The 27202-nt window shown below is 37.0% G+C and overlaps 2 protein-coding genes across 7 annotated transcripts in view; one reads left to right on the top strand and one right to left on the bottom strand.

Annotated features, from left to right (window-relative positions):
* Positions 1 to 18899, bottom strand: part of tet1 (tet methylcytosine dioxygenase 1) — a 74613-nt gene extending 55714 nt beyond the window's left edge. Inside the window, exons 1-2 of one of the 2 annotated variants that reach the window (XM_051651650.1) lie at positions 18530 to 18899; positions 13586 to 15136 (exon numbers count right to left, since the gene is read on the bottom strand). In XM_051651650.1, coding sequence (XP_051507610.1) covers positions 13586 to 14989 — 1404 coding nt within the window. In that variant the 5' untranslated portion in view covers positions 14990 to 15136; positions 18530 to 18899. The remainder of the gene's footprint in view (positions 1 to 13585; positions 15137 to 18529) is intronic. The other variant, XM_051651651.1, reaches the window with a different exon arrangement.
* Positions 18900 to 19350: 451 nt separating this feature from the next.
* On the top strand, positions 19351 to 26885 carry slc25a16 (solute carrier family 25 member 16). Of its 5 annotated transcripts, XM_051651995.1 has the most exons (11): positions 19351 to 19462; positions 19554 to 19667; positions 21303 to 21442; positions 21709 to 21801; positions 21919 to 22052; positions 22774 to 22837; positions 22916 to 23037; positions 23768 to 23834; positions 23928 to 24090; positions 24771 to 24839; positions 25068 to 26885. In XM_051651995.1, the coding sequence occupies exons 3-11, from the start codon at positions 21346 to 21348 to the stop codon at positions 25222 to 25224; spliced, it is 966 nt and encodes a 321-aa protein (XP_051507955.1). In that variant the 5' UTR covers positions 19351 to 19462; positions 19554 to 19667; positions 21303 to 21345; the 3' UTR covers positions 25225 to 26885. The 5 variants fall into 5 exon arrangements, with proteins under 5 accessions (XP_051507955.1, XP_051507956.1, XP_051507958.1 ...); XM_051651996.1 differs by having other exon boundaries at positions 19554 to 21442; XM_051651998.1 differs by lacking the exon at positions 19554 to 19667 and having other exon boundaries at positions 19352 to 19462.
* The last annotated feature ends 317 nt before the right edge of the window (positions 26886 to 27202 follow it).

The raw sequence follows: 27202 nt of genomic DNA, 5'->3' as shown, positions 1-27202 counted from the left end.
CTGGAGAAGAGAAAGTTGTCATGGTTTTCTGAGAATCTCTGGACTAGGTACAGTGTTTACCAATTCAAGTAAAATTATTATGTTTGCCTTTATAGGAATGGTTTACCCAAAAATGAATAATTAACTCACCCTTACATCACACAAAAGTAGATGTTTTAATAAATATTGCTGGCCGTCTTTTCAATACAATGTCAGCGGATAGTGCCCCACTTTAAAGCGCAGAATAGGAGCCAAAAGTATCCTAAAAGTTGTTCATTCCCATGTTCACAACTTTAAGTGCTAAACAATGCAAGTTCTTGTGTGAACACGCAAGCCACTGTATACTAGCTTCTCTCATAGCACTAATAAATGTGCAATGAACGTTACGTTTTTCACTACAAAATGACTTAAATTACAGACTGTTTCTCACCAAAACATATTGTACGTAGTGGTCGACTGATGTATCGCCGAGGCGGATTTGTTTCTTAAGGGCGCCGGGCATCGCCTGCTTGCATGTGAAGTGACTGAGACATGTAAATGGCCATCGTGGTTCGTTTTCTTGTTGTGTGCCATCGTGTTTCTACAATAATAGACCGGTGTGCAACACAGTCTCATTTAAAACGGTCCACATATCAGACACGGCACATTAAAGTGCTCACCAGTTTCATTCTCCCTCTCTTGTCTTGTCTAATGATAAATAGGCAAATATCAATAAAAATATAATATACGGACTACAAATATGCATATATCTCATTTAAACAGATGTAATAAACAAACCTCACAAAACTTGAGCAAATCCACCGTCCAGTGGAGCGCTCATTTATTTACCTCTACAGCACATATTCTATCAGCCTCGCTTCAGCAGGTCCCTGTAACTTTTAACTTTCTTTTCTAATGATAAAAAGGCAAATATCAATACAATTTATATCATATACCATCTGCAAATATGTGGATATCTCATTTAAACAGATGTAATTCACAAATCTCACGAAAATCCAGCGTTTTCTTGTCGAGCACTCATCTAATATCTTCCTCTGAAGTGCGTATTCTATCAGCCAGAATCAAAACTTCTGGATAAGGATCAAAAGTTCCTCTAATAATTCACTAATCATGACAGTCAGCCCATAACAATCCAAGCAGGTGATCCAGGCCATTTAAACTGTCAGGAGATTGCTGCTTGCACTGAATCCGCATGAGCGTGAGTGCAACTTCAAAGTAAATGCGCTTCACGAGCGCTATAAATAAATGTCATATTCACAGTGTATTGTAAGTACAATTGATTTTATTTGGTCTTTTGTGAGAAAATGTGATTGCCAATGCACATATGCCATTGATAGTTGCTGGACTACTGTGTGTATTGTTATTTCCTTCTTTCTAATACATTAACAATTTCTTCATGCAGAAATAAATTAAATTTTTTAAAGATAATTTTTTACAAACTTAAAGTTTTGTGTGAAATTGAGTAAATACAGTGCTAGGTAAGAGTTTATTCATTTTTTAGCAATTTTATTTACTATATTAAATTGTGTGATATATCGGCATTGTATCGGCCATCCTGCTCTCTGGATATCGGCATTGGCATCGGCCATTAAAAAAACTTTCAGTCGACCACTAATCGTATGCCATCAGAAGATATGGAATATGATGCACGAGTTGCATGGACAACTTTTATGATATTTATTAGGGATGAAACGATGAGTCTACGTTATCGACAATAAAAAATTGACAACAAAAATTTGTTGTCGAATAGTCGTTTGATCTCATTTAACGTAACATGAGATCACATTAAACTCTAATGATGATGTGCAAAAGCAGGACTGCAGTTCGTGCCTGAAAAAAAAAAAAGAATAATGAATAAATAAAATCAACTTATTTTTCTGTTCTAAATATCCTGATGGTAGCGTTGTAAGAAACAACCCCACTCAAAAATTTACTGTTTGAACTAAGAAAAAGTTCAATTAAGCCCTATAATGATAGCGAATTATAGCAACATGGGAGTGATATTTGCAACAAATAAATAAATCCTTCCTTTTGTACTGCGATTCCAAGTCACCATTGAAGACAACAAGAGTCAGAGAAAGAGAACAAACAGGGAAGCTTTTTACTATTTAGTGAAGAAAAGTTAGTTTACGAGTACTTGAGAAAGTGCATGATAATATTTACATTTAGGTAGTCTATCCATGGAAGTATTGTTTGATTCATTTTTATAAAATGTATCAGAAACTCATTACAATTAGTTGTGTCATCAGTATACATTAACATTACACATTTAATTAACATGAAATATGAACATTTAAAAAAAAAAAAAAAAAAAAAAATGTAATCATGGCATTTGTCAATTTCTACATACAATAATACAACTTAATATTAAAAATTACGGTCAGACCCCCCGAAGGTTATTGTGTATTTCACACCCTGCCTCTTCCCCAGCTGTGCCAAGCCAAGCAGCCCACTGCGCCATTCACAAGCAAACAGCAGTAGATCCATCTCTGAGGCACAGTAAAAAAAAAAATATGTATGATCATAGGTGAAACTTTTTGTAGAGATAGCCAGTGGGGCTTCTGTGTAGTTAAGAGTGTCCCATCTGGCTGGCAGCTGTGCAGAATTTGTCTGTTATTTGAATACATCTTGTCACAGAACAAACATGAACACAAAGGCCTGGAGAATTTTGAACACTGAGATGCAATCTTGATCACAAACATGGCATACCACAGCCCTTTCAGAAAACTCCAGTCTGAAAAAGTAAACAAAACGCACATCTCTTGCAGATGACTATTCTTCAGTGATGGAGACATGTTGCGGCATAGGCTGCGAGACGTGGTATGTGATCCCTTCTAGCCCAGGGGTCAGGTTGTTCAATAACACGATTTGAAGACACACCAAAAACATGCGCAAAGCGTATTATGTAAGAGTGACCAATCTCTCATACTGCTGGATGGCAAAATGTCCAACATGTTCATAGCTTTCAAGTCTATTAAGGAGAATTATTGTAATGATGGGTTAGCTTTTTGTTAACAACAAGATCGGAAGACATCGAAGCATAACCTTTACCCACTATCAACACCATCCAATACAGTCTGGCTGCACCAGTGCTATGTATTAGTTAAAAATATAGTTCACTCAAAAATTACAATTCTCTCACCCTCATGCAAACCCAGATGTGTACAACTTTCTTTCTTCAGCAGAATACAAAGATTTTTAGAAGAATATCTCAGCTCTGTGAGTCTATACAATGCAAGTGAATGGGTGCCACATTTTTAAACTCAAAAAAGCACATAAAGTCAGCATAAAAGTAATCCATATGACTCCAGTGGTTAAATCCATATCTTCAGAAGCGATATGATAGGTGTGGGTGAGAAACAGATCAATATTTAAGTCAGTTTTTACAATAAACTCTCCTCCCTGTCCAGTAGGTGGTGATATGCACAAAGATTGCAAATCAGAAGTGAAAATAAAAAAGACTTAATTATTGATCTGTTTCACACCCACACCTATCATATTGCTTCAGAAGATATGGGTTTAACCACTTGAGTCGTATGGATTACTTTTATGCTGTGTTTATGTACATTTTCGAGCTTCAAAGTTTTGGCACCCATTCAATTTCATTGTATGGACTTATAGAGCTGAAATATTCTTCTAAAAATATTAGTTTGTGTTCAGCAGAAGAAATAAAGTCATACACATCTGGGATGGCATGAGGGTGAATAAATGATGAGAGAATTTTCATTTTTGGCCTGATATATTGTAGGCGTGGACACAGGCTGATCCTGATTATCTGGTCAGGAAAGCCATTTCCAGCTATATACAACCAAACAGACCTGATTGTACATAACATAAATGTAACAATACAGGACAGAACAAGCCTTAAAACTAACAATTCTGAAATCTCTTTGGAAATCAAAGAACTGTGACTGACTTTAGAAAAAGAAAACAGAAATATTACATGATCCATTACACATTAGAGACATTTATAATCATAACGCATAGAGGTTGACCGATATATCGGTTTTGTCAATTAATCTGCACCAATAACAGATTTCTGGAACTATCGGTTATCGGCAAAAATCCACACCGATAGTTTTTCCCCGTTGCGTCCGGTGCTGGAGCAGCTGGGAAGGGTCCACCGTCGATATACAGTATGAGAGCGGCCTCTAGAGGCGAAATAAAAACACTTCACTTCACCTTGTGGTGATTGTTTTGACACGCAAGACTACACTCTGCATGGAGCGGAATACTTCAGATACGGATATAAAACATCAACATGTTGTCCTATCATTATAAAGTAATTAATTTGTTGACTAGATGCTGCATTATTAGAGAACAGCAGCATGTTTGCCGACAAGGCTAAGAGGACGCTAACATTAAAGCTAACCTCAAGCGGTTAGAACAATGCGACAAAAATACACACAAGTCCTACCCAAATGTTTAAATGTCATGATTGTTACCATCTATTACCATCTATTTGCATTAGTTTATATCCAGCTGGTCACGTTTATGCATTCGTTAGCCAGCTAAGTTGCATATTTAAAGCTAGTGATGTGAGAAAGCAAATTAATATCTTCATGCAGCAGAGAAACGTATAAACAAATCAGAAACGCATCTGATTTCAATTCAAATTTTTCCCCTCACTGTAATACGATGACTTCAGATCAATCACATTCTTGCACTAAAAAGGCTAGACACAGTGCAACAAATACAGTTTAACAGAAAGCAGGTGTCCCAATATGCTTTTAAAGTTCTTTTTAATTAGACACATCATCTAATAAACAGCGCTCCTGCACGAGATGCTGAATAAACAAACACAAAGGGAAACAAAGACATTTGTCTAGCGCGCATTTACATAGAAAAATAAATGGATGGTTGCAAAAGCATTCAGTGTGAACAGCCCCGTACAGTTGGTGGAGGTCTTTGGCTGTTGCGTCTTGCTCTTTTATAAGCATTTCTCAGATTAAGCAATGAGTTGTTTAAATGCTTTGTCAGGAAAGATGTTCAACTTGGAAATGTGTGTCTCGAGATTCTCGCGTTCGGTTCCATTCTGTTGTGTTCCGTCTGTTTGAACAGCCCCTGAACTGGGCTCATAGTCTGAGCCGCTTCACCACTGAGTTCAGCAGAATACCACTGCTATCTGTGAATTTTGCTACTCTACATACAACTGCACTGAATAAAAAACAATGTGGTATTTCGCTGTTATTATGAAGCTTGAGTCTGGAGTAGTAGGAATCAGTGCAAGTGTAACACTGTGTGAACTGTCTATTGAAGCTTTTCCCCCCTCGTTTTTCTTTTGACTTAACATTAATATGGACCGACTAAAACTTTTTATTTTATGCACATTAGTTGAAAATGAAATGCTCTTTTTTGACAGCCAGGATAGGAATGTTCTATGAAATAACATAACGATGCTGAATGGTTTGTGTTTATTGCACCCTCTTGTGGACTAAGGAAACAACGTCAATTTAAAAATCAGCGGACTTTAAAATTCAAATATTAGTTCATATATATTTATTAATATTTATATATTTATTTCATTAAAAGAAGTACAATACATTTTTATGATTCAGTCAGTACTGTTTATTTTTGTAATGAAGTTCAGGACTATTTTACTTTGAGTGTCATTTTTTCATTCAGTATAAATTTTAAAAACTATCGGTTGATTAATCGGTTATCGGCAGGTACTGCCCAACTTAGTTATCGTATCAGTAAAATCCACTATCGGTCGACCTCTAATAACACACTATGTAAAGAAGCAATTTACAGTAGCTGACAGCTGCAGGTTCCATTTTACAAGTCCTTATGGAAAAAAAATATTGTTTTTCATACACAGAATAGTCCCACTTGAGGGGGTGAGTTACATCACTGAAGTAAATATTGAGTGAAGTGTCCACACTTCCTCTTGCACTAACACATTTCCACTTTACATATCATGTGATGCCCATTATGGGCAGATGGCTGCACAGACAACAACCCTCGTTATCTAGTTTTAATTATAGAAGGTTTTCCCCTCAAACCCCGGAAGATAGAGACAATCCCAAGTGAAACAGAAAGCAATTCCCCAACCAACCACTCCCATGAATTTGCAACCCACCCATCCACGCTCATGACACCCTAAGACAGTTGACCTACGAACACTGACAAATGTGACCTCAGCTGAACACTGCCATAAATATTAGGGAAATGAGTGATATGTGTACAGACCTCAATCTAGTGTAATCTTATCATTATTCCTGTCTCCAACAGACCACTACTACTAACAGAGGCCATAAAATCAGCTCACTTCTGTCATAATTTACTCATCCTTATGTCAATACAAACCTGTATGACTTTATTTCTCATGTGGAACACAAAAGGAGATGCTTTAATGAAGATACCCCTGCATCTCTGCAATACAATAGCAGTTGCTAGTGACTCACTTTAAAACTTACAAAAGCACCCAAAAGTGTCATAAAAGTAGTCCATGGAACACATATGCATCTGACGCATTTGTACACTGACCAATAATTTAAAATAGCACAGATGTGGTTACCCCTTTAGTACTTAGATTATTTATCTCTCAAGAATGTGTAGGGTAGGCAAAAATGACAAAAATGCCCATCCCTATTAGACATGATATGACTGATTTTCACTAATGCCTAACAAGGCTGGTTATGCATTTTCACAGATCCTTGTTGGAAAATTTGTCAGGTACTACATGACAGGGCCTGAATATCGCTACATAAAGTTGGATAATCAGTGCTTGCTCAGAAACAACAACCTTGTTTTCAACAATGGCTAAACAAACTGCTAGACTCAAAAATGCCTTAATCACTGAAGTGACAACAATTTTAGATGCCTGAATCAAACACAACTACTGCACAAATAAGACATACAGTTGTGCTCAAAAGTTTGCATGCCCTGGCAGAAATTGTGAAATTTTGGCGTTGATTTTGAAAATATGACTGATCATGCAACAAAACTGTCTTTTATTTAAAGATAGCAATCATATGAAGCCATTTATTATCACATAGTTGTTTGGCTCCTTTTTAAATCATAATGATAACAGAAATCACCCAAATGGCCCTGATCAAAAGTTTACATACCCTTGAATGTTTGGCCTTGTTAGACACACAAGGTGACACACACAGGTTTAAATGGCAATTAAAGGTTAATTTCTCACACCTGTGGCTTTTTAAATTTCAATTAGTGTCTGTGTATAAATAGTCAATGAGTTTGTTAGCTCTCACGTGGATGCACTGAGCAGGCTAGATACTGAGCAATGGGGAGCAGAAAAGAACTGTCAAAAGACCTGCGTAACAAGGTAATGGAACTTTATAAAAATGGAAAAGGATATAAAAAGATATCCAAAGCCTTGAAAATACCAGTCAGTACTGTTCAATCACTTATTAAGAAGTGGAAAATTCAGGAATCTCTTGATACCATCCAAGGTCAGGTAGACCAAGAAAGATTTCAGCCACAACTGCCAGAAGAATTGTTTGGGATACAAAGAAAAACCCACAGGTAACCTCAGGAGAAATACAGGCTGCTCTGGAAAAAGACAGTGTGGTTGTTTCAAGGAGCACAATACGACGATACTTGAACAAAAATGAGCTGCATGGTCGAGTTGCCAGAAAGAAACCAATGCCACAAAAAAGCCCGGTTACAATATGCCCGACAACAAACCTCACAGCTTCTGGCACACTGTAATTTGGAGTGACGAGACCAAAATAGAGCTTTATGGTCACAACCATAAGCGCTATGTTTGGAGAGGGGTCAACAAGTATTGTGCTCCTTGAAACAACCACACTGTCTTTTTCCAGAGCAGCCTGTATTTCTCCTGAGGTTACCTGTGGGTTTTTCTTTGTATCCCGAACAATTCTTCTGGCAGTTGTGGCTGAAATCTTTCTTGGTCTACCTGACCTTGGCTTGGTATCAAGAGATCCCCGAATTTTCCACTTCATAATAAGTGATTAAACAGTACTGACTCAGTATCTAACCTGCTCAATGCATCCACGTGAGAGCTAACAAACTCATTGACTATTTATACACAGACACTAATTGCAATTTAAAAAGCCACAGGTGTGTGAAATTAACCTTTAACTGCCATTTAAACCTGTGTGTGTCACCTTGTGTGTCTAACAAGGCCAAACATTCAAGGGTATGTAAACTTTTGATCAGGGCCATTTGGGTGATTTCTGTTATCATTATGATTTAAAAAGGAGGCAAACAACTATGTGATAATAAATGGCTTCATATGATCACTATCCTTAAATAAAAGACAGTTTTTTTTTTTGCATGATCAGTCATGTTTTCAAAATCAATGCCAAAATTTCACCATTTCTGCCAGGGTATGCAAACTTTTGAGCACAACTGTAAATGGCATAAATGAGAAGGAAAATGAGTTCCACAACAAAACAATTTGGTGATGGAATATTTGAAATGCATGTCTGCCTCTGTCAAACACATGCTGTAAGGGTAATACACGCTGCAACACAGAAAACTAACATCCGTAGAGTGCCATTCATTCTAATTCTCTCGCATACAAACATGCACACAAATAGACAAGCAGGCCACGTGCAAAGCTCACAGTGCATCATGTGACAGGGCTTTCTTTGATAACAGTGCTCATCCATCCATTTCTTGTGTTGCTTTTATATTCGCTGGAGTCAATGCTTTCAGAAGACAGTGCTGACTGGAAAGTAAAAGTGTGAATGAGAAACCTATAAAAGGTCCAAATCTGTTTTAACGAGTTTATTTTCTCACATCAAAACCTCTCCAGCCTATTGTCATCAACTGTCTTTAATTGGTCAATGTGTACATTTGAAAGCATTGACCTTAATATTGTAAGGTCAAGGTTGTACTGAACATTGTTGCTTTAAGACTTTCCTTCAATTAATAGAATTTCAATTAAAATTCTGCCCTTCTTTACTCTTCAGCATGTCGTTCCAAACTTGGGAATATTTTGTGTTTGTGTGTGTGTGTAACACAAAAATGTAAATTTTTTAAGAATCATTACACAGATCTTGGCATACAACAACAGTTCATAGTGACCAGGGTCTGTCAAGCTCCAAAAATGACAATAAATCAAATTAAAATAAAATAAACATTTGACAAAAAGCACTATAAAAGTAGTCTATATGACTCAAGTGCTATCATCTGAACTAAGGAGATTCAAAAGAACCAGCTCATAAGAGTCATTATTTCAGGAAATGGACCACACTGGTCATGCTGTGTGTTTCATGCATAGAAATAAAGAGCTGGTTTTGAGCTATATATTCAAAAGAAACAACTCATGAGAGTAATTCATTCGGGAACTGCACTTCACTGGTTGCGCTGTAATTGCAATATAGATTCAGCAGAGGCAGCGTTGCCGCTGAATATCTCAGCAGGAAACAGTCAGAGTATTCTAATAGTTATCGACTGATATATCACTGAGGCTAATAAATCATTCAATATTTTTTAATTATCGGCATCAGACGATAAATGTTCCCATTTGGCAATTTCGTTTCTCAAGCCGCGAGGGCGCTGAGAATCACATACTTGCAGGTGAAAGAGCCGTTTGAGACATGTAAATGACCAATCACAGTTTGTTTTGTTATGTGCCATTGTGTATAATAGACCGGCATGCAACAATGTCTCATTTGAACTGTCTTGCGTATCAGAGGCGTGACAGACGTGCAGGAGCATATGAAGTTTAAAGTGCTCCATTTCATTCTCTCTCCTCAACAATCAGCTGTAACTTAACTATTTTGTCTAATGATAAAAAGGCAAATATCAATATAACTTCTATCATATACCATCTACAGATATCCAGATTTTTCTTTTAAATAGATTACGAAATCCACAAAACTTGCGCAAACCCAGTTTTGTCCTCCTGTGGAGCGCTCATATACTGTATCTTCCTCTGAAGCACATATTCTATCAGCCTGGGTCTAAACTCTGTTCCTCTGACTCACAAATGTTGCAAGACGGTCAGTCCATGACACTTGAAGCAGGCAATCTGGGCGGTGTAAACTGAAAGCGGTCAGTAGATTACTGCTATCACTGGATCCGCACCAACGCATGAGAGCAGAACTAAATTGAATCTTAAGTACCTAAGCAAATCTGTAAGTAAAGCACTACAAGTAAATCTCTGCATCCCAATATGGACCATATCTGCCCTAAACAACATCCAAGATTAGACTTTGGGTGTCCTAAATCATGGTATATGGAAATGAGTGTCACAAAGTTGCCTATATGGTCTACTATATCCGGTAGATTTCCCTGAACACTTTTTTGGCTAAAATTGCCCACAATCTCTTGTTTGATGGAAGAAGAGTTTGACTGTTTGCTTCAGAACTACAATTATCATATGTGAAAAATTACAAACACGGTGGTAAAACGACGGCACATCATCGCTTCATCTTGTGTTTACAACATAAAACAACATTAAACATTACGCAAATTTGGTTGACCGCTGTGAAGAGAAACAACTGTCTAGGACAAAGTCACTGACCGGCTCATTAAATCGCGAATGTTCAAGCAGCTCCATTAACATTGATCAGAAAAGGTTTGATTAATAATCCTCATCTTACCATCAATCATTCTTTTATGTCCACCTACTGTATTTGTACTGCTTATTGTAGATGTTCTTGTGTGTTCTTAAAGGAATAGTTCACCCAAAAATGAAAATTCTCTCATTATTTACTCACCCTCATGCCATCCCAGATGTGTATGACTTTCTTTCTTCAGTAGAACACAAACGAAAAGAATATCTCAGATCTGTGGGACCATACAATGAAAGTGAATGGTGATCAACACTTTAAAGCTCCAAAAAGCACAGACAATCGTAGTAAAAATTAATCCATACGACTCCAGTGGTTAAATGAATGTCTTCTAAAGTGATCTGATTGCTTTGAGTGAGAAACAGATCAATATTTCAGTCCTTTTCACTATAACCATTTACTTCCTGTCGCTCTCCAATGCGCATCCATGAGGGGAATCAGTTTACACTGTCTCCCGCATTGGCATGTCCAAATGAAAGCAAAACCAATGAAGCTTGTGAACAGCGTTCTCTTGTAAACAAATCGAGCTGCACTATCGCTTGTATCACGTCAGTTTTCGCATGAACATGCCAGCGCGCTTACATCACGCGAGAGGCAGCATGAACTGGATCCTCCAATGGGGGAATTGTGCATTGGAGAGCGAAAGGCAGTAAATTATAGTGAAAAAGACTTAAATATTGATCTGTTTCTCACCCAAAGCAATCAGATCACTTTAGAAGACATTCATTTAACCACTGGAGTCGTATAGATTACTTTTACTACGATTGTCTGTGCTTTTTGGAGCTTTAAAGTGCTGATCACCATTCACTTTCATTGTATGGACCTACAGAGCTGAAATATTCTTCTAAAAATCCTCATTTGTGTTCAGCAAAAGAAAGAAAGTCATACACATCTGATATCATGAGGGTGAGTAAATGATTAGAGAATTTTCATTTTTGGGTGAACTATTCCTTTAAGAGCTTCTTTCTCAAAAATAATCTTTAAGGAAAAGTATCAGCAACATATCAATTAAAAATGGGAATATCACAAACAGAAAATGAAAAAAATTAACAACTGTCTGTTCTCATTTTATTTTTGTCTTTTATTGTATCACTGAAATATAGCAGAGTTCAGATTCTCTTTCAGGGTACTGTTATAATGATGTAAACAGTATGTGACGCTGTCAAAGAAAAATAAATAAAGTGATCCAGCACAATATGATTCAAGTTTTCTGTCTTCCCGACTTGGTATAACATCAAAGTAGAAAATCCTAGATTTTTACTTTAGTTGATGATGAATCATAAGATCACATCTTTAAGTTTAAATATAACTGTTATGTGTTATATTTCATCTGCAACACATTCTCATTGAATACAGATAACGATAGGAAAAGAGATACGTTTGGTTTGCATTAACTACACTTTACTACATGCATCATTATATCAAAACATCAGCAGCTCTCCACACGAAACACCACGCGACAGATTTTCAACGGTGTGCTGTTTTTTCTCCAGTAAGGTACTAAGCATTGTGGCTTGTCGTAAAATTAAATACAATGACAAATAATGAATGAATGATTGTATAAAATTAAATGAGAAACATGTTTGTCATAATAAGGATGATTGATAGGTCGAAGTACGGTGACAGGATACACGCCACAACGCGGCTAAGGGGTCTTTGGTTTCAAGACGTGATTCTGAAGTGAAAGTCCAAATTCTTGCACGATTTTTTTACTACACACTAAAGAGTAGACACATTTCCATCACAAAAAGAGTGCAAATTTTAAGGGCTTAGTACAAGTAGGTGAATTAGGAGGCATATTCACTGTGCACTGTATGTACAAATAGTTATGCTGTCCGTGGTTGCTGGAATACTGTGTGCATTGTTATTTCCTTCTTCCTAATACATTAATTATTTCAAGTGCAAACAAATTACTAAAATGGTATGACTAAACAAAAACCAGGAGAAAAGTCTATCTACCATTTTATAACACACATTTTTTTATTATTTACTTTTATTTTTACAAAGTTAAAGTTTTATGTGAAAGTGCTGAATAAAAGTTCATTTTTTATATTTTATTTTGTGTTACTATATTAAATTGTGCGATATGTCGACATTCTATCGGCCCCCCCTGCTCTCTGAATAGCATCGGCCTTTAAAAAACCCATATTGGGGGACCTGGTTAGCTCAGCGAGTATTGACGCTGACTACCACGCCTGGAGTCACGAGTTCGAATCCAGGGCGTGCTGAGTGACTCCAGCCAGGTCTCCTAAGCAACCAAATTGGCCCTGTTGCTAGGGAGGGTAGAGTCACATGGGGTAACCTCCTCGTGGTCGCTATAATGTGGTTCTCACTCTCGGTGGGGCGTGTGGCGAGTTGTGCGTGGATGCCGCAGAGGATAGCGTGAAGCTTCCACATGCGCTATGTCTCCGCGGTAACGCACTCAACAAACCAAGCGATAAGATGCGCGGGTTGACGGTCTCAGATGCGGGGGCAACTGAGATTCGTCCTCCGCCACCCGGAATGAGGCAAGTCACTACGCCACCATGAGGACTTCGAGCGTATTGGGGAAATTGGGCATTACAAATTGAGGAGAAAAAAAAACAAAAAAACATATTGGACAACCACTAATGGTGTCCCATTCGCATTGGCAGAAAAACAAACGTTCAACAAATGTAAACGTAACCAAAAGTCATGCAAATAGTATGGTCAGGTCTTTTTTAGATTTATATTTTTCTGAATTAGAACTGGTTCTTGGTTCCCAACTTTACCTAAAACTCACGTCTAGCCTGTGTTCGCATCCAGAATTTAAAAAAATGGCATGTCACTTTTGTTTACTAAAAACGGCAAAATCAATGCCATTTTGGCAGAGGTGAACTTTTTTAGTGAATCCATTTAAGTATGTTCCTCAAATGAAGCTATAGTATGGCTTCAGAAAAGGAAATGTTGACACTGAGAACTGTATAATGATTCTTCAAAAATGTATTTTGTGTTACACTGAAAAAACAAAAGCATATGGGTTTGGAATGACATGAGGCTGAGTAAATAATGACTGAGTTTTCATTTTTGTGTAAGAGAGGCACATCAGAAAGAGGAAGCGTCAGGTGCCTTACCTCTCCCGTAAAGATCATTAGAGGCTTTTTCCTCAGCTCGACACATTTCCTGAGCTTACAGATCTGATGGCCCGTTTTTCGGTTCAGGCAACTTCTGCATTCCCCACAGTTGATCTTGCGCAGACAGGGCACACAAAAGCCGCAATGACTTCTCTTCTTTCTCTCTCTCCTCTCTTGAACTCTTAGTAAACTCAGCTGAATATCCTCATCCTCGGGAGAAGGGCTTCCTGATGTTCTGTGCACTAGAACCAACTCTGACTCGCAGTCAAAAGAGGACTGGGTGCTCTCTGTGCTATTGGAAAGCATGCCGTTAAAAGATGTTGTTGCCTGAGGCTCACGGTCTGTATCATAAAGAGTGCTGTTGTAAATGGTTGCACTCAGAGAAAGGAGAGAAAGCGCTCCCTCTTTCTTCATTAACATTTCAGCATCGTCAATTTCATCTTTGGTATCGCCGTCTTCAGTGCTTTGCAACTCTGTTTTTCCTACCTGGGGAGAATCTGTGATGTTTTCAAGTGCTGGTGATTCTTTAAGGGATTGACAAATTGGGGACGTCACAGTCTCACCTGCTTCTGCAGAGGTTTCTGGAGTGGTTTCACAAGAACTGTCAGAAAAGTCAATTTCGTTGTCCTGCTCATTCTGACCTGAAACATACTTATCTGACTGTGTAGGGGAGGGAACTGTTGGGCCTGAGGTATCAGTGTTGTAGGCAAAGTTCACGTTATTGACGGGTTTGAGCTCTGAAGTGTCACACTGCTCAACAAGGGCAACCTCTGTATCAGTACAGTTTTGTACAGTTTCTGTGTTTGCCTTTACCTTCTCCTCCTCTGCCTTGTCAGTGTTGAGAACAACAGTCTCTCTGTGATCCTCCGCAGTTTCCTCAGAGCTTATGTTAATGGTCAGTCCCTCTCCAGTAGGAATAACAGTGATCTTTTTTTGCCCATCACTGTTAAGATCATGAAGTTCGGGCCTTTTTGTATCAGTATCCTGTTCCCTGATCTGCTGACCTCCCTTTCTCCTCGTAACCGCCCTCCTGCGAGACTCAACTTCTCGTAGTACGTTCTGACACAAGCGACTATTTCGAGGTGACCTCCCTTGGCCATTACGTTTTGACAACAAGCCATTTTGCTTCAAAGAAGCACGCGTATGTCTGGATACTTTAACAACGGGGGCAGTCTTGACACTCCTCGCGCCAGGCTTGCTGGCAGGACTCCTCTGGGCATCCTTGGCTGCCCGTCTCTTGTCTGTGGACTTCCTGATCTGGTCTTGCCTCCTGAGTGTGGCAGAGCAGTTAGCTTTGAGTGAGTTTGCTGTTTGTCTTGTAGTCATGTAAGGTTTCACACCCCTGACATTTTGCTTTCTGGATGTATGTGAAGATTTTTTGGCTGATTTGGGAGTGCGAGGCATAGCTGGGCTGAGTGAGGAGGAGGTGGGAGGTAGGGTATGGGACAGCCGGCATGGGAAACAGAATACTGATGACTCTGGACAATAGTACTTGTCAAATCTTTCATGTACTGTTGCCTGTTTCAAGATCACATATGGATAATTGGTTACCTGTGGAAAAGACAATCTATTATTATATTATTCATTCCCAAATTCTTTGAATTATGTAGCATCTGACTGCATTCATTAAATTCAAATTTAATCTAGTAGAGAGTCACATGAACCATACAGTAAACAGGCCATGTAACAGATAAATATGTCTCTTAAGTGTCATTTACTTTCATGACCATGCGTGCAGGTGCAAAGTTTTGTCCTTACAAGAGTCCAAACTCTGTAAAAGGTTTCTTAGTGCAGTCATAATTTCTGTATATAAATAAAGAGGATACAGTGAAAATGTTGCTTCTACAAGAAATATACTGTAACCTTTATTTACAATGCATTTAGCTCAAAAACATACACTGCCTGGCCACAAAAAAAAAAGTTGCATACACTAATATTTAGTTGGACAGTTTTTAGCTTTGATTACGGCGCGCATTCATCGTGGCATTGTTTCGGCAACCTTATGCAATGTCACAACATTTATTTCCATCCAGAGTTGCATTCATTTTTGGCCAAGATCTTGTACTGATGACGGGAGATTCTGACCACTCCATAAAGTCTTCTCCATCACATCCCAAAGACTTCTTAATGGGGTTAAGGTGGTGGACTCTGTGGTGGCCAATTCATGTGTGAAAATGATTCCTCATGCTCCCTGAACCACTCTTTCACAATTTTAGCACGATGAATCTTGGCATTGTCATCCTGGAATATGCCCGTGCCATCAGGGAAGAAAAAATCCATTGATGAGATAACCTGTCATTCAGTATATTCAGGTAGTCATCTGACTTCATTTTATTGCCGCATAATGTTGCCAAGCCTCATTAACAAGTGGCTTTCTATTGGCCACACAGCTGTTTAGTCCCAATCCTGTAAATTCTCATCACATTGTGCTTGTGGAAATGCTCTTACTTTCACTATTAAACATAGCCGTGAATTCTGCAGTTGATTTTTTACGATTTGACTTCACCAAGAGTTTTAGTGATCTCTGATCACGATCATTCTTTTTCTGACCACATTTCTTCCGCAAAGCTGATGGTTCACCACTATCCTTATCCATACCTATCCAAGTTTTAATAATGCATTGGACAGTTTTTAACCCAATTCAAGTGATTTCAGCAATCTCCTTAGTTGTTTTCTTTGCTTGATGGCTGCAGGCCAATAATTTGCCCCTCCTGAAACAGAAACATCTTTTCCACGACCACGGGATACGTCTTCAGACATGGCTGTTTAAGAAATGAGAAGCTACACATTGCATCAGTTAGGGTTAAAAGTATTGTTGCCAGCTGAAACATAGTAATCACTGCAATAATGATCCAATCATAGGCTCTTAAGTATCAGCTTATTTAAATCCAAACAGCGACTATTTTTTATTTTTTTTGGCCAGGCAGTGTATCAGCTACAATGTAACTGCATAGCTTTTAAAGGAATAGTCTACCCAAAAATTATAATTCTCTCATCATTTACTCGCCCTTATGTCGTCTCAAACTCATATGACTTTCTATCTTCCGCAGAACACAAACAAAGATTTATTGGTGGAGATATGATGTCTGTTTAATCATTCAATGCAACTGAATGGTGGCCAAAATTTTTGAAGGTCCATAAAGCACATAAAGGCAGCATAAAAGTAATCTATATGACATTATTTTTATGCTGCCTTTATGTGCTTTTTGGAGCTTCAAAGTTTTTGTCACAATTCACTTTATGGACCAACAGTGCTGAGATATTCTTCTGTGTTTGTGTTCTGCAGAGGAAAGAAAGTCATAGGAGTTTGAGATGACATAAGGGCGAGTAAATGATAAGAGAACTATTATTTTTGGGTAAACTATTCCTTCAAGATGACAAAACTGTACAACAAATCCTGATTCATCATCACCTACAAAATAAGTCCCACAGTATTACCCTGTTTTAAGAAATGTAACATGGCAAAACAATGGTTTGTTTGTAAAGGCATAGACTTTACATGAAGAGCCTTTGAGACCTAGCATGGTAGTTATTCTAAGGAATAGTCAGTGTTGGGGATTAACAGAATACATGTAACAGGATTAAGTTTTAAAATACAAAATATAAGTAACTGTATTCCACTACAGTTACAGTTTAAATCATTGGTAATTAGAATACAGTTACATTCAAAAAGTATTTTGATTACTGAAGAGATTACTTTGCATTTTATTGTCATTTGTTTCATTTAATATTTAGTCCTTTCAGATGGAAAACATTTATACATATATATGATGCAATCCAAAGTGCATTTGAACAGCGGTGAAACACTTTCTTATGATGTGTTACATTCATACGAGCAGACAGAGAAGTAAGTTTGAAGTAAGTTTGGAGCACAAGAAATAGAAATAAACCTTGTGTAAATTGTCAGCTTAACGCTAAACTAAAATACTATTTCTAGCCATTTTACGTGCACATTACCAGACACGATCATATCTTTTTATCAAGAAAATTCACGTTGGATCATAATTTCTTTTTTCTAGTAAAACCTTTGATATTAGGGCAAAAATCATATTCTTGATAATAATGTTTGTATTGTTTTCCTGTAAAAATATCTACAAATCCTTAAAATAAGATCAGTTAGATTTATCTTGTTTTAGAAACAACACTGCATAAGATATTTAGTTTTTTCAGAGAATGTATTTTTAACATGTGTATTTTGTCTTACTGTACTGGCAGAGTTTTTATAGTAAAAACAAGTGAAAAAATCTACCAGTGCTGAAGAAGTAATCCAAAGTATTTAGAATACGTTACTGACCTTGAGTAATCTAACGGAATACGTTACAAATTACATTTTACAGCATGTATTCTGTAATCTGTAGTGGAATACATTTCAAAAGTAACCCTCCCAACACTGGGAATAGTATAACCTGTTGTCACACCTGTTTATATTTTTTTCAACAGTTTGTTTCAATTGTGTTTTTATCTAGCTTAATGAAGGAGTCTCACATTAATGTGAAACAATATGTGTGTCAAGTGTCAAGTGAGTTTGCGCTGACAAATGGATCTAGAAACCTCACACAAGTTTCCACATAGTCTGTTCTCAAAATTTAGCGAGCCCCCTACGTAGACAGCATTTTAGGCTTCGTACTGTAGGTCCGTGCAGCATTTGTTTGCGTCATCATGGGTGCGAGCAGAGTTTCTGAGCATCTCAGGCGTTCCGAGTCACGCGCCCATGATAGCCAAAACTGCTGTCTAGTGAGGGAACTCAGTAGGATTTCAAATACAGCCGCTGTAGCCGACTAATCGCTTGACGTTTTCTCACATGCTTATCTCTTACAACAGTTCTATAAACCCCTGTTCAAGCTATGAAATGAGATACGAATCAAATAACCAAAAAGGAGGGGTATAATCTGTGGTTTGCTGTATTTTAGCGAACACTGAAGGGAGTTGAAATACTTTACATACCGGAGAAGTACTATTCCCCGCCTGTAAGACACGACTGATCGTTCAGCATTTTCTCTTCGATCGAGCCTATCTTGGCACGCGTGAAAAGCAGCTCGGTCTGCTGACTTCACGATGAAACTTTCAACTGTATCACTGACATGCTGCCACAGAGCGTAAAGCATCGAAAAAAAGGCAAATCCTACATATGTCAATCCATTCACCGCAGTCCTCTGCCAGACACGACCAACACTCTCCAGTCGACTTCAGGCTATTTCATGGACGTCCGTGAGGTGGCGGGAAAACCCGGACTGGATTCTGTTCTCAACACAATTTGTGCAGCCAGCAGCAAGTCTGTCATATCAATACTTATGAGGCAAATAATTCACCATGCTTTGATCTAACATGTTCTATATGGCTGATGTCTAAACGTGTGTACCACGATTTGAGATGACATCAGTTTCACTATGACTCCACTCCGGAGGTTTAGCAAGCAATGCTTTTCAAATAGTAAGCTATAAAGATATATTATTATTATTATTATTATTATTATTATTATTTGTTGTTGTTGTTGTACTTAAATTTTCTATGCATTTAATGTAAAACTCACAATACACAATATTACTAATGTTTTATATGCAGACAATATTTCATCATAATAAAATCTGATAGATTAATGTTCAGCCGACATATAATAATAATAATAAGAAGAAGAAGAATAGTAACAACAATAATAATAGTAACAATAATAATAATAACAATATTAATAATAATAATTATTAGTAGTAGTAGTAGTAGTAGTAGTATCACCACTAGTACACAAAATTATGCTGTACGGTGCGTATTACGTGTTAATTCTGCGACAGGAAATGAATCGGCGAAGGACACCCCTCAATGGGAGAAACTGCTGATAAACACGTGAAAAATGAGTGTAAGGTTACTATGCCTTGATTTGACGTAAGTATTTTTTATGCAAGTACATTGTTTAAGTTGTAAAGAATTAAAGAAGTGTTGCTCTAATGCTGAACGGATGGGTTTTATCGTAAAGGTTTTCACGCAGTGTTTATAACGGGAAGAGCTGACAGCTTCAGCGGTCGATTGACAGCTGTGCAACCCGCTGACCTTCGGTTTTATTTATTTTTATCTGTCTTCAAGCATTCAGGTCAGTACTACTGCAAAATGTTGGTCTTTGTGTACGGCGAGAGGAGAAAAGTGTAAATTGCGTGAACTGTGAAATATAACTGGCAAATTCACATGATAGTGACGGTTACCAAGGTAACAAATCGCAGAGATTGTTTTGTTGTGTATTTGGACACTGTGAGTTATAAATGCTGCGCTAGTGAACGTTGCGGTAGAGCATTTACCTCAATATGCGAAAATTAGTTAACCAGCACACCAACAAAAAAGTAACATGTGACTACCATTGCTTTTTGAACATGTACCACACGGTAATACCATGTTTCTTTGGACAAGTACCATGATGTTGTTTGGTATAACGCGTAAATACCATGGTACATGAACATAATTATCAAAGTACCACAGTATTACCATCTGATCCTATCACAGTGTGGTTCTGCCTAGAGGTAGGCCGATATATCGGTTTTACTGATTAATCAGTGCCGATAGTTGCTTTTTGGAACTATCGGTTATCGGCAAAAATCTCTATCGATAGTTGCAGATAGTTTTTTATTATTATTATTATTATTCCTCATCAACAAACCTCATCTTGTGATATATACACACACATACTGTATATTCAAAACTCTTCATCTGGTGAATCTATAGGCTTTAAAAAGCTTCATTTGGTAATTACTAACATAAAGAGCAAATCCCCGGTGTATTTCGGCTTGTTTATAGTTAGAAGTCCAGTTATGCACCAAATCTTAATTTTTCTGGTTATTATTGGGACTTTGGTTGCACACTAACTTCTTTAGGGATTTTATTCATTTTGGACTCTTATAGCCTAAATGTCTGTGCCTGTCATAGTAAGGAAAGACAAAGAAATGTTTCATCATTCTATAAATCGATTAAAAAAACAAACTATCGGCCGATTAATCGGTTATTGGCCTTTTCCACCACCTTGGTTATCGATATTGGTAAAATCCATTATCGGTCGACCTCTAGTTCTGCCACAGTACTTAATTGTAAGGGCATTTAGAACCTGGTATAAATTGTGTATTTATTTATAAATTTGTGTTGTCTTTATAGAAGTATTAATACAGTAGCTATTACATTTGCACATATTGAGAAGCTAGAACTGCTAGTGTGCTAGTGATATGGTTTGTCTCCCTGGTTTAGAAGGATGTGTCTTTTAGCATTTCCTCAAGCCAGAGACTCATAAAGTGGTAATACTTTATAATAAGGTTCCATTCATAAACATTAGTTAATGCAATAGGTATCATGAACAAACAATAAACTATATATTTTTTACAGCTTTTATTAATCTTTGTTAATGTTAGTTTATAAAAATACAATCGTTCATTATTAGTTTGTGCATAGTGCATTTACTAATGTTAACAAATACAACTTTTGATTTTAAAAATGTATTAGTGTATGTTGAAATTAACATGAACTAACAATGATCAATACTAATCTTAGTTAATACTGATGTAATGTTGTTAACTAATGTTAACAAATTGAACCTTATTTTAAAGTGTTATCCATAAAGTAATATATCTACAACCCTGTCCAACAGTTTCTGACTGATATGACTTTCCTGAGTGCATAGTACAGCCTGTAGCACAGATATGTTGACACATAGGAATAATTATGCATATGTTTGTTTACCATTTTCCAGTGTGTGCTAAAGACATGAATACATTGGAGTGATATAACACATCATGACAACAGAGGCCGTGTCCTCAAGAGGTCGGACTCAGATCCCAGCTCCTGTTCAGGAGGACTACTACTACTTTTTCCGCTCTTTCGCAGCAGGAGGTGAAGTTTCAATACATACCTCAAAATGTTGTTGATAATTTTTGAAAATGAGTATTTAAGTGCAATCATTCAGCCAGCCACTCTTGTTTAGAATGCATTGGGTATTAGAAGAAATGTCAAGTTTATTATTATTATTTTCTATTTAAAAAAAAAATTACAAAACAGCATTTGCATGATTTATGAAGTTTACATGACTTTATATTGTCATGTTATGGGACTCTAGGAGCATTGTACTATAATCCACTGTCATATTTTTGTTCACAAAGGTGTTGCAGGATGCTGTGCCAAGTCCACCATAGCACCTCTGGATAGAGTGAAAATTTTACTACAAGCTCAAAATCCTCATTACAAACACCTTGGTAAATAAAAAGTATTTCAATTTGTATGTATGTAACTATGCATTAGAAAACAGTTTTGGAGCTGTTAAATAAACACCTGAATATGGGATGTTATCTCCTCTCTTCTGTTATTTCTAGGAGTGTTGGCAACACTTAAGGCTGTGCCAAAAAAGGAAGGTTTCCTTGGACTATACAAAGGAAATGGGGCTATGATGATCAGAATTTTCCCATATGGAGCCATTCAGTTTATGGCTTTTGATAAATACAAAAAGGTTTTTTTCTTTTCTTTTAGTCATCATCATCGTCAACTAATGCCAACCTGTGTTGGTAGTGGCTAATTAAAAGTAGTAAGGCTACTTACTTTATATTTTCAGTATCGTGACAAAAGTTCAGCTGTTTTCAAAATAGATTTATTCAGATAGGTAACGAGCAAGTGTAGCTTTTTTGTCTTGCTTGTGTAACCTTACAGCCGAGCATGCTTAGGCAGTTATTAGACGTATTTCTTCTGTCACTCTACCATGTGAAACATTGGGATGTCTGAATCATTTTAGTGAATTGGTTTGCTCCGATGGTTCATTTCAACTAGTCTATGTGCAGAAGTCCCTGTGCAACATTTTAATCAAAATCACTGTTGTTGTTTACATAAATGAGGATGTTTTATTAGTTAAAGTTAGTGGAAATTTAGTGCAATTTTTGATAAGTGATATTCCTGATGATTAATAATATAGACTTCAATTCTCTGATTTCAATAATAATATATGTGAAATAATACCGTCCCCTTAAATAGCTGAAATGTACTCAGTAACTTTTGTTAGTTGCTTGACAATAGTTCAGTTACTTTTAAATTTTGAATGGCTTGTAGCTTGGCATGCTACAGTTTCAAAGTAGCTTTCCCTACACTAAAGCTTACAGTACAAAGCTTTGTCCTAATGCCAACTGTACTGTCTGATTACATCATGTCATGCTTGCTGTAAGCTGTTTCTTTTCTTTCAGTTCCTTAGCACACGACTTGGAATATCTGGTCACATTCATCGGCTTATGGCAGGATCTATGGCAGGTTTGTCATTCCTTTCAGTGACTCTTTCACATGCTCTGTAGTACTTCATGATGCATCTGCTGTTTATTCCTTCTGTAGGAATGACTGCAGTTGTTTGCACTTATCCACTCGATGTGATCCGAGCTCGCTTGGCATTTCAAGTTACAGGAGAGCATCGATACACTGGCATACGAAACGCCTTTCAAACCATTTACCTTAAGGTATGAGGGGTTTAATTTACAACTGTTCTATGCTTCCCTTAAAGGGATAGTTCACCCAATAATTTAAATTCTCTCATCATTTATTCACCCTCATGCCATCCCAGATGTGTGTGACTTTCTTTATTCTGCTGAACACAAATGAAGATTTTTAGAAGAATATTTCAGCTTTGTTGGTCCTCACAATGCAAGTTAATGATGACCAGAACTCAGAAGCTCCAAAAAGCACGTAAAGGCAGAATAAAGGTAATCCATAAGACTCCAATGGTTTAATCAATGTCTTCAGAATGGGATATGAACGATAGGTGTGGGTGAGAAACAGATATTTAAACCCTTTTTTACTATAAATCTCCACCTTTGACCAGCCCCAACCAGTAGGTGGCTGAATTTGGAAGTGAAAGTGTAGATTTACAGTAAAAAAAGGTCTTAAATATTTATATGTTTCTCACCCACACCTTTTATATCGCTTCAGAAAATATGGATTTAGCCGCTGGTGTGTTATGGATTACTTTTATGCTGCCTTTATGTGCTTTTTGGACCTTCTGAGTTCTGGTCACCATTCACTTGCATTGTAAGGACCAACAGAGCTAGAGTTAGATATTCTTCTAAAAATCTTTGTGTTCTGCAGAAGAAAGTAAGTCACACATCTGGGATGGCAAGAGAGTGAGTAAATGATGAGAGAATTTTCATTTTTGTGTGAACTATCCTTTAAAATGGTGTTTTAACTTTAAAGGAAGGAGGAATCTCTGGGTTCTACCGTGGTCTGACCCCCACAATAATTGGCATGGCTCCATATGCAGGTGATTTTCAGTTCATCTCACAAGAAATATACAGTGTGCACAACTGGAAAACACTTATGGGAATTCTTCAGCTAATTTCTCACTGTTTTCCAGGATTTTCTTTTTTCACGTTTGGTACATTGAAGACTCTGGGACTCACTCACTTTCCAGAGCACTTAGGCAAACCATCTCTTGACAACCCTAATGTTCTAGTGCTGAAGACTCAAGTCAATCTTTTGTGTGGCGGAGTTGCTGGAGCAATTGCTCAAACTATATCGTATGTTTAAATCTCAGGTTTATTTATCTCTTTGTTTTTTAGGTTCTGTATTTTTTAAAGTTGTTTTTTTTTTTTTTTTTTTTTTACAAACTTTTCCTTTTTTTTTTAAAGTTGTTTTTTTCTTCGTTTTTGTGGCATCAAACAGAATTGCAAAAATAATGACCCCTCATATTTCATTGGTTGGACAAACCGATAACCTGGTCGGGCCACTTCAAAAGTTTGAAATTCTTTTTGGTGCTGCTAGTGGTGGAGAATTGACACTATTGACCAAACAAATTGTATTTGTGAAAAAGGGAAAAAAATAAAAATCAGACATAGAATTGTACAAAAAATTTACATTTGACACTTTTTACTCAAAAATCACTAAATAATGTAAAAAGAAAATAAATATTTTCTATTAGCAAGGCTGTTATTAGATCTGGAACTGACATAAGTGGGAACTACCAAATCTATCAATCCATCAAGCAGAAAGTGTTATTGGCTGACATAGATCATTTCAGAATGGCTAATTATTGGCTGGCTAAGTGCCCTGATCAATATTTCGGACTATCACTAATCTTGATATCGTTTAAAATCAAAATAAAACTTTCTAGTGCCATATATGTACTGTACATTTCAGTTATTGTACATCTGCCGACATTCTAGCCTTTCAGTAATGTCTGTTATACTATGTGGCATAGATATCCACTAGATGTTGCCCGGAGGAGAATGCAGTTAGGTGCATCACTTCCTGATTCTGACAAATGCTTGTGAGTATATTTAAATGATTATAAGTCCTCGGGTGTGAAAGATAAACAACATCTAGCTACAAAGAAAGTGTTTAGTAACTTATAACAGAGATATTGTAAACATCCCAGCTTGTTAATTGCACACTATCTAGCTTTCATATTATCTTCTTCACATCCTCCATGCCTTGTAATGTCCACAAAGTTATTCCTGTGATTACTAACATGTCTTTGCTTTATTTTGTTGATCAGGAGCCTCACAAAAACTCTGAAGTATGTGTACACCCAGTACGGCATTAAGAATGGACTGTATCGTGGCCTGTCCCTCAACTACATCCGCTGTATACCTTCACAAGCAGTTGCCTTTACCACATATGAATTCATGAAGCAAATTCTTCATCTAAACTAAAACAACAGCAACTGGGCCTTAAAGAAACAAGTTGATATGACCCCTGCCAACGTCACAGCAGCAGTGGCTGCCATTCCAGTCGTGGGTCTCAGAAACACCCACACATTGATGGTAAACCTGCGGCTTTGCACTCTCCAGCAATGGTCACTATGGATACAGAGGACAAAACATATTTTTCTATAAACCCCCTAACAACCATCAATGGTTATGACACTGGTAATGAAACCCAAGTAAACCCAATCAATCAAACCATCTAGCTAGTAGGGAAAATCACACTGAACAATATGCCTCAACTTATCCTCCTGTCTCTAACTTACTGTATATCAGTCATGATGTAAGCAAAACAAATAATGCACTATAGATTTGAACTAAGTGGGCGGTGTTTCAATAGATGTATATGAATGCTGTTAGCTACAGTATGACTGATGAATACGTCATTTTTTGAAGATGGGATATAATATTTCTTTGCTAATCTTGATTTATATATAGCATATATTTCATCAAATCAGAGTCACTTCACCTCAAGTCTTACTGGCTGAAATTAATTTACTGATAGCGCTAAGTTTATTTTGTGCTCAATTCGATAATATAATGAATGAAAGAGTGTATATGAAGCCTATGCAGTATTAAGTAATATTTGCATGCCGATGTTACTATGGCTCAGGATTAATGTCTGGTCAATGCCTTACAGTACAGATTAATCCATGATATACACAATCTCCATTTTGAAAGAGAGCAACATCACAAACAAGTTTAAATGTGTAGTGATGAGCATATCACAGGCGATTTGTGTATGTTAAATATCCATTGATTTGTGATGGGAAAAAAATGAACTCCCTTGAATAAAAAAATGATTATGTCTTTTCATGTGCGCAGGAATTCACTTAAAGATGGGTTAGCTTTTCTTTAGTTAGCCTTAGGTGTGATAAAGATGATAATCTTTTTCAGTGTTGTCAAACTACTGTAAATTATTCTGTCTTGCCTCAGTTCTGAATCTTTTATTGGAGTAACATCAAATTTACTGTACCAACCCAGACATATTCTTGACAGGTCTGTTCTCATCTATTAGTTTTCTTGTGGTGGCAGTGTTGCTGTGAAATTCTGTAAAAGTGTCATCTGGCCACTTTTAAATTGGACTTATGCAGCAACGTCCAACATGTCCATGTACCCATTTGTTTCCAAAGGATGAAAGGGAACATATATTTGTGAATATGTAAACGCTTAGGCTATGTTTATCTTTAAGTACAGTCAACAGATATTGGAGGATATTGTTTTATAAGTGACTATGCAGACTATAAATGCAGTTGTAAATGACTGACAAAATGCAACCTTAAAGTTAATGAGTATTGACAGTCACGATTTATCACATTTCAGGTTCATTTGCACAAAATATGTTGTTTGTCTTCATTTTTCTTTGCTGATTCTGGAGAACTACAGAAAAAGTTAATGTTGCTGCTTCGCGATCTTTAATTTTTAAAGACATTTTTACTAGTATTTATTTGCGTTCTGACAATGTGTTATAAAGTTAAATTTTTTTGTCCAATTCAAATGGTTGATAGGCTTTGAACTAATGAACAATGAGAATGCCTGTTTTGTACAGGTGATTGTATATTTGTATGTATGTTTACATGACCATAAAAGACATTTAAATGTTAAACCAATTCCTTGAACACTGGTATAGTCCATTCCACTCACACCATTTTTCATCCCGTGGGATTTCCCAAACATCTCATCATCGTTCTTGCCTAGAAATGCATATGATACCTCCCACCTAGCAATTTATTTGCATTTATTTCCTTTTGAGTTTGTAAGGCACTGTTGTTCAATAACATGCCTTATTTGACTGGAAAATCTGTTCTAAACAAAACTGGTTATAGTGTACAGTATATGTCATACTCATCGATGTTAGTAAGAAAAGTAGAGATGTGGTCATTATTTATTGGGCAGTAGCATTTTTGTATTTTGAATTATATAATGA

Source organism: Myxocyprinus asiaticus, chromosome 23 (assembly GCF_019703515.2).
Source record: "Myxocyprinus asiaticus isolate MX2 ecotype Aquarium Trade chromosome 23, UBuf_Myxa_2, whole genome shotgun sequence".
Classification (NCBI taxonomy): domain Eukaryota; kingdom Metazoa; phylum Chordata; class Actinopteri; order Cypriniformes; family Catostomidae; genus Myxocyprinus; species Myxocyprinus asiaticus.
Note: the sequence above shows the minus strand (reverse complement) of the source record. Positions and strands in the feature narration are given on the sequence as shown.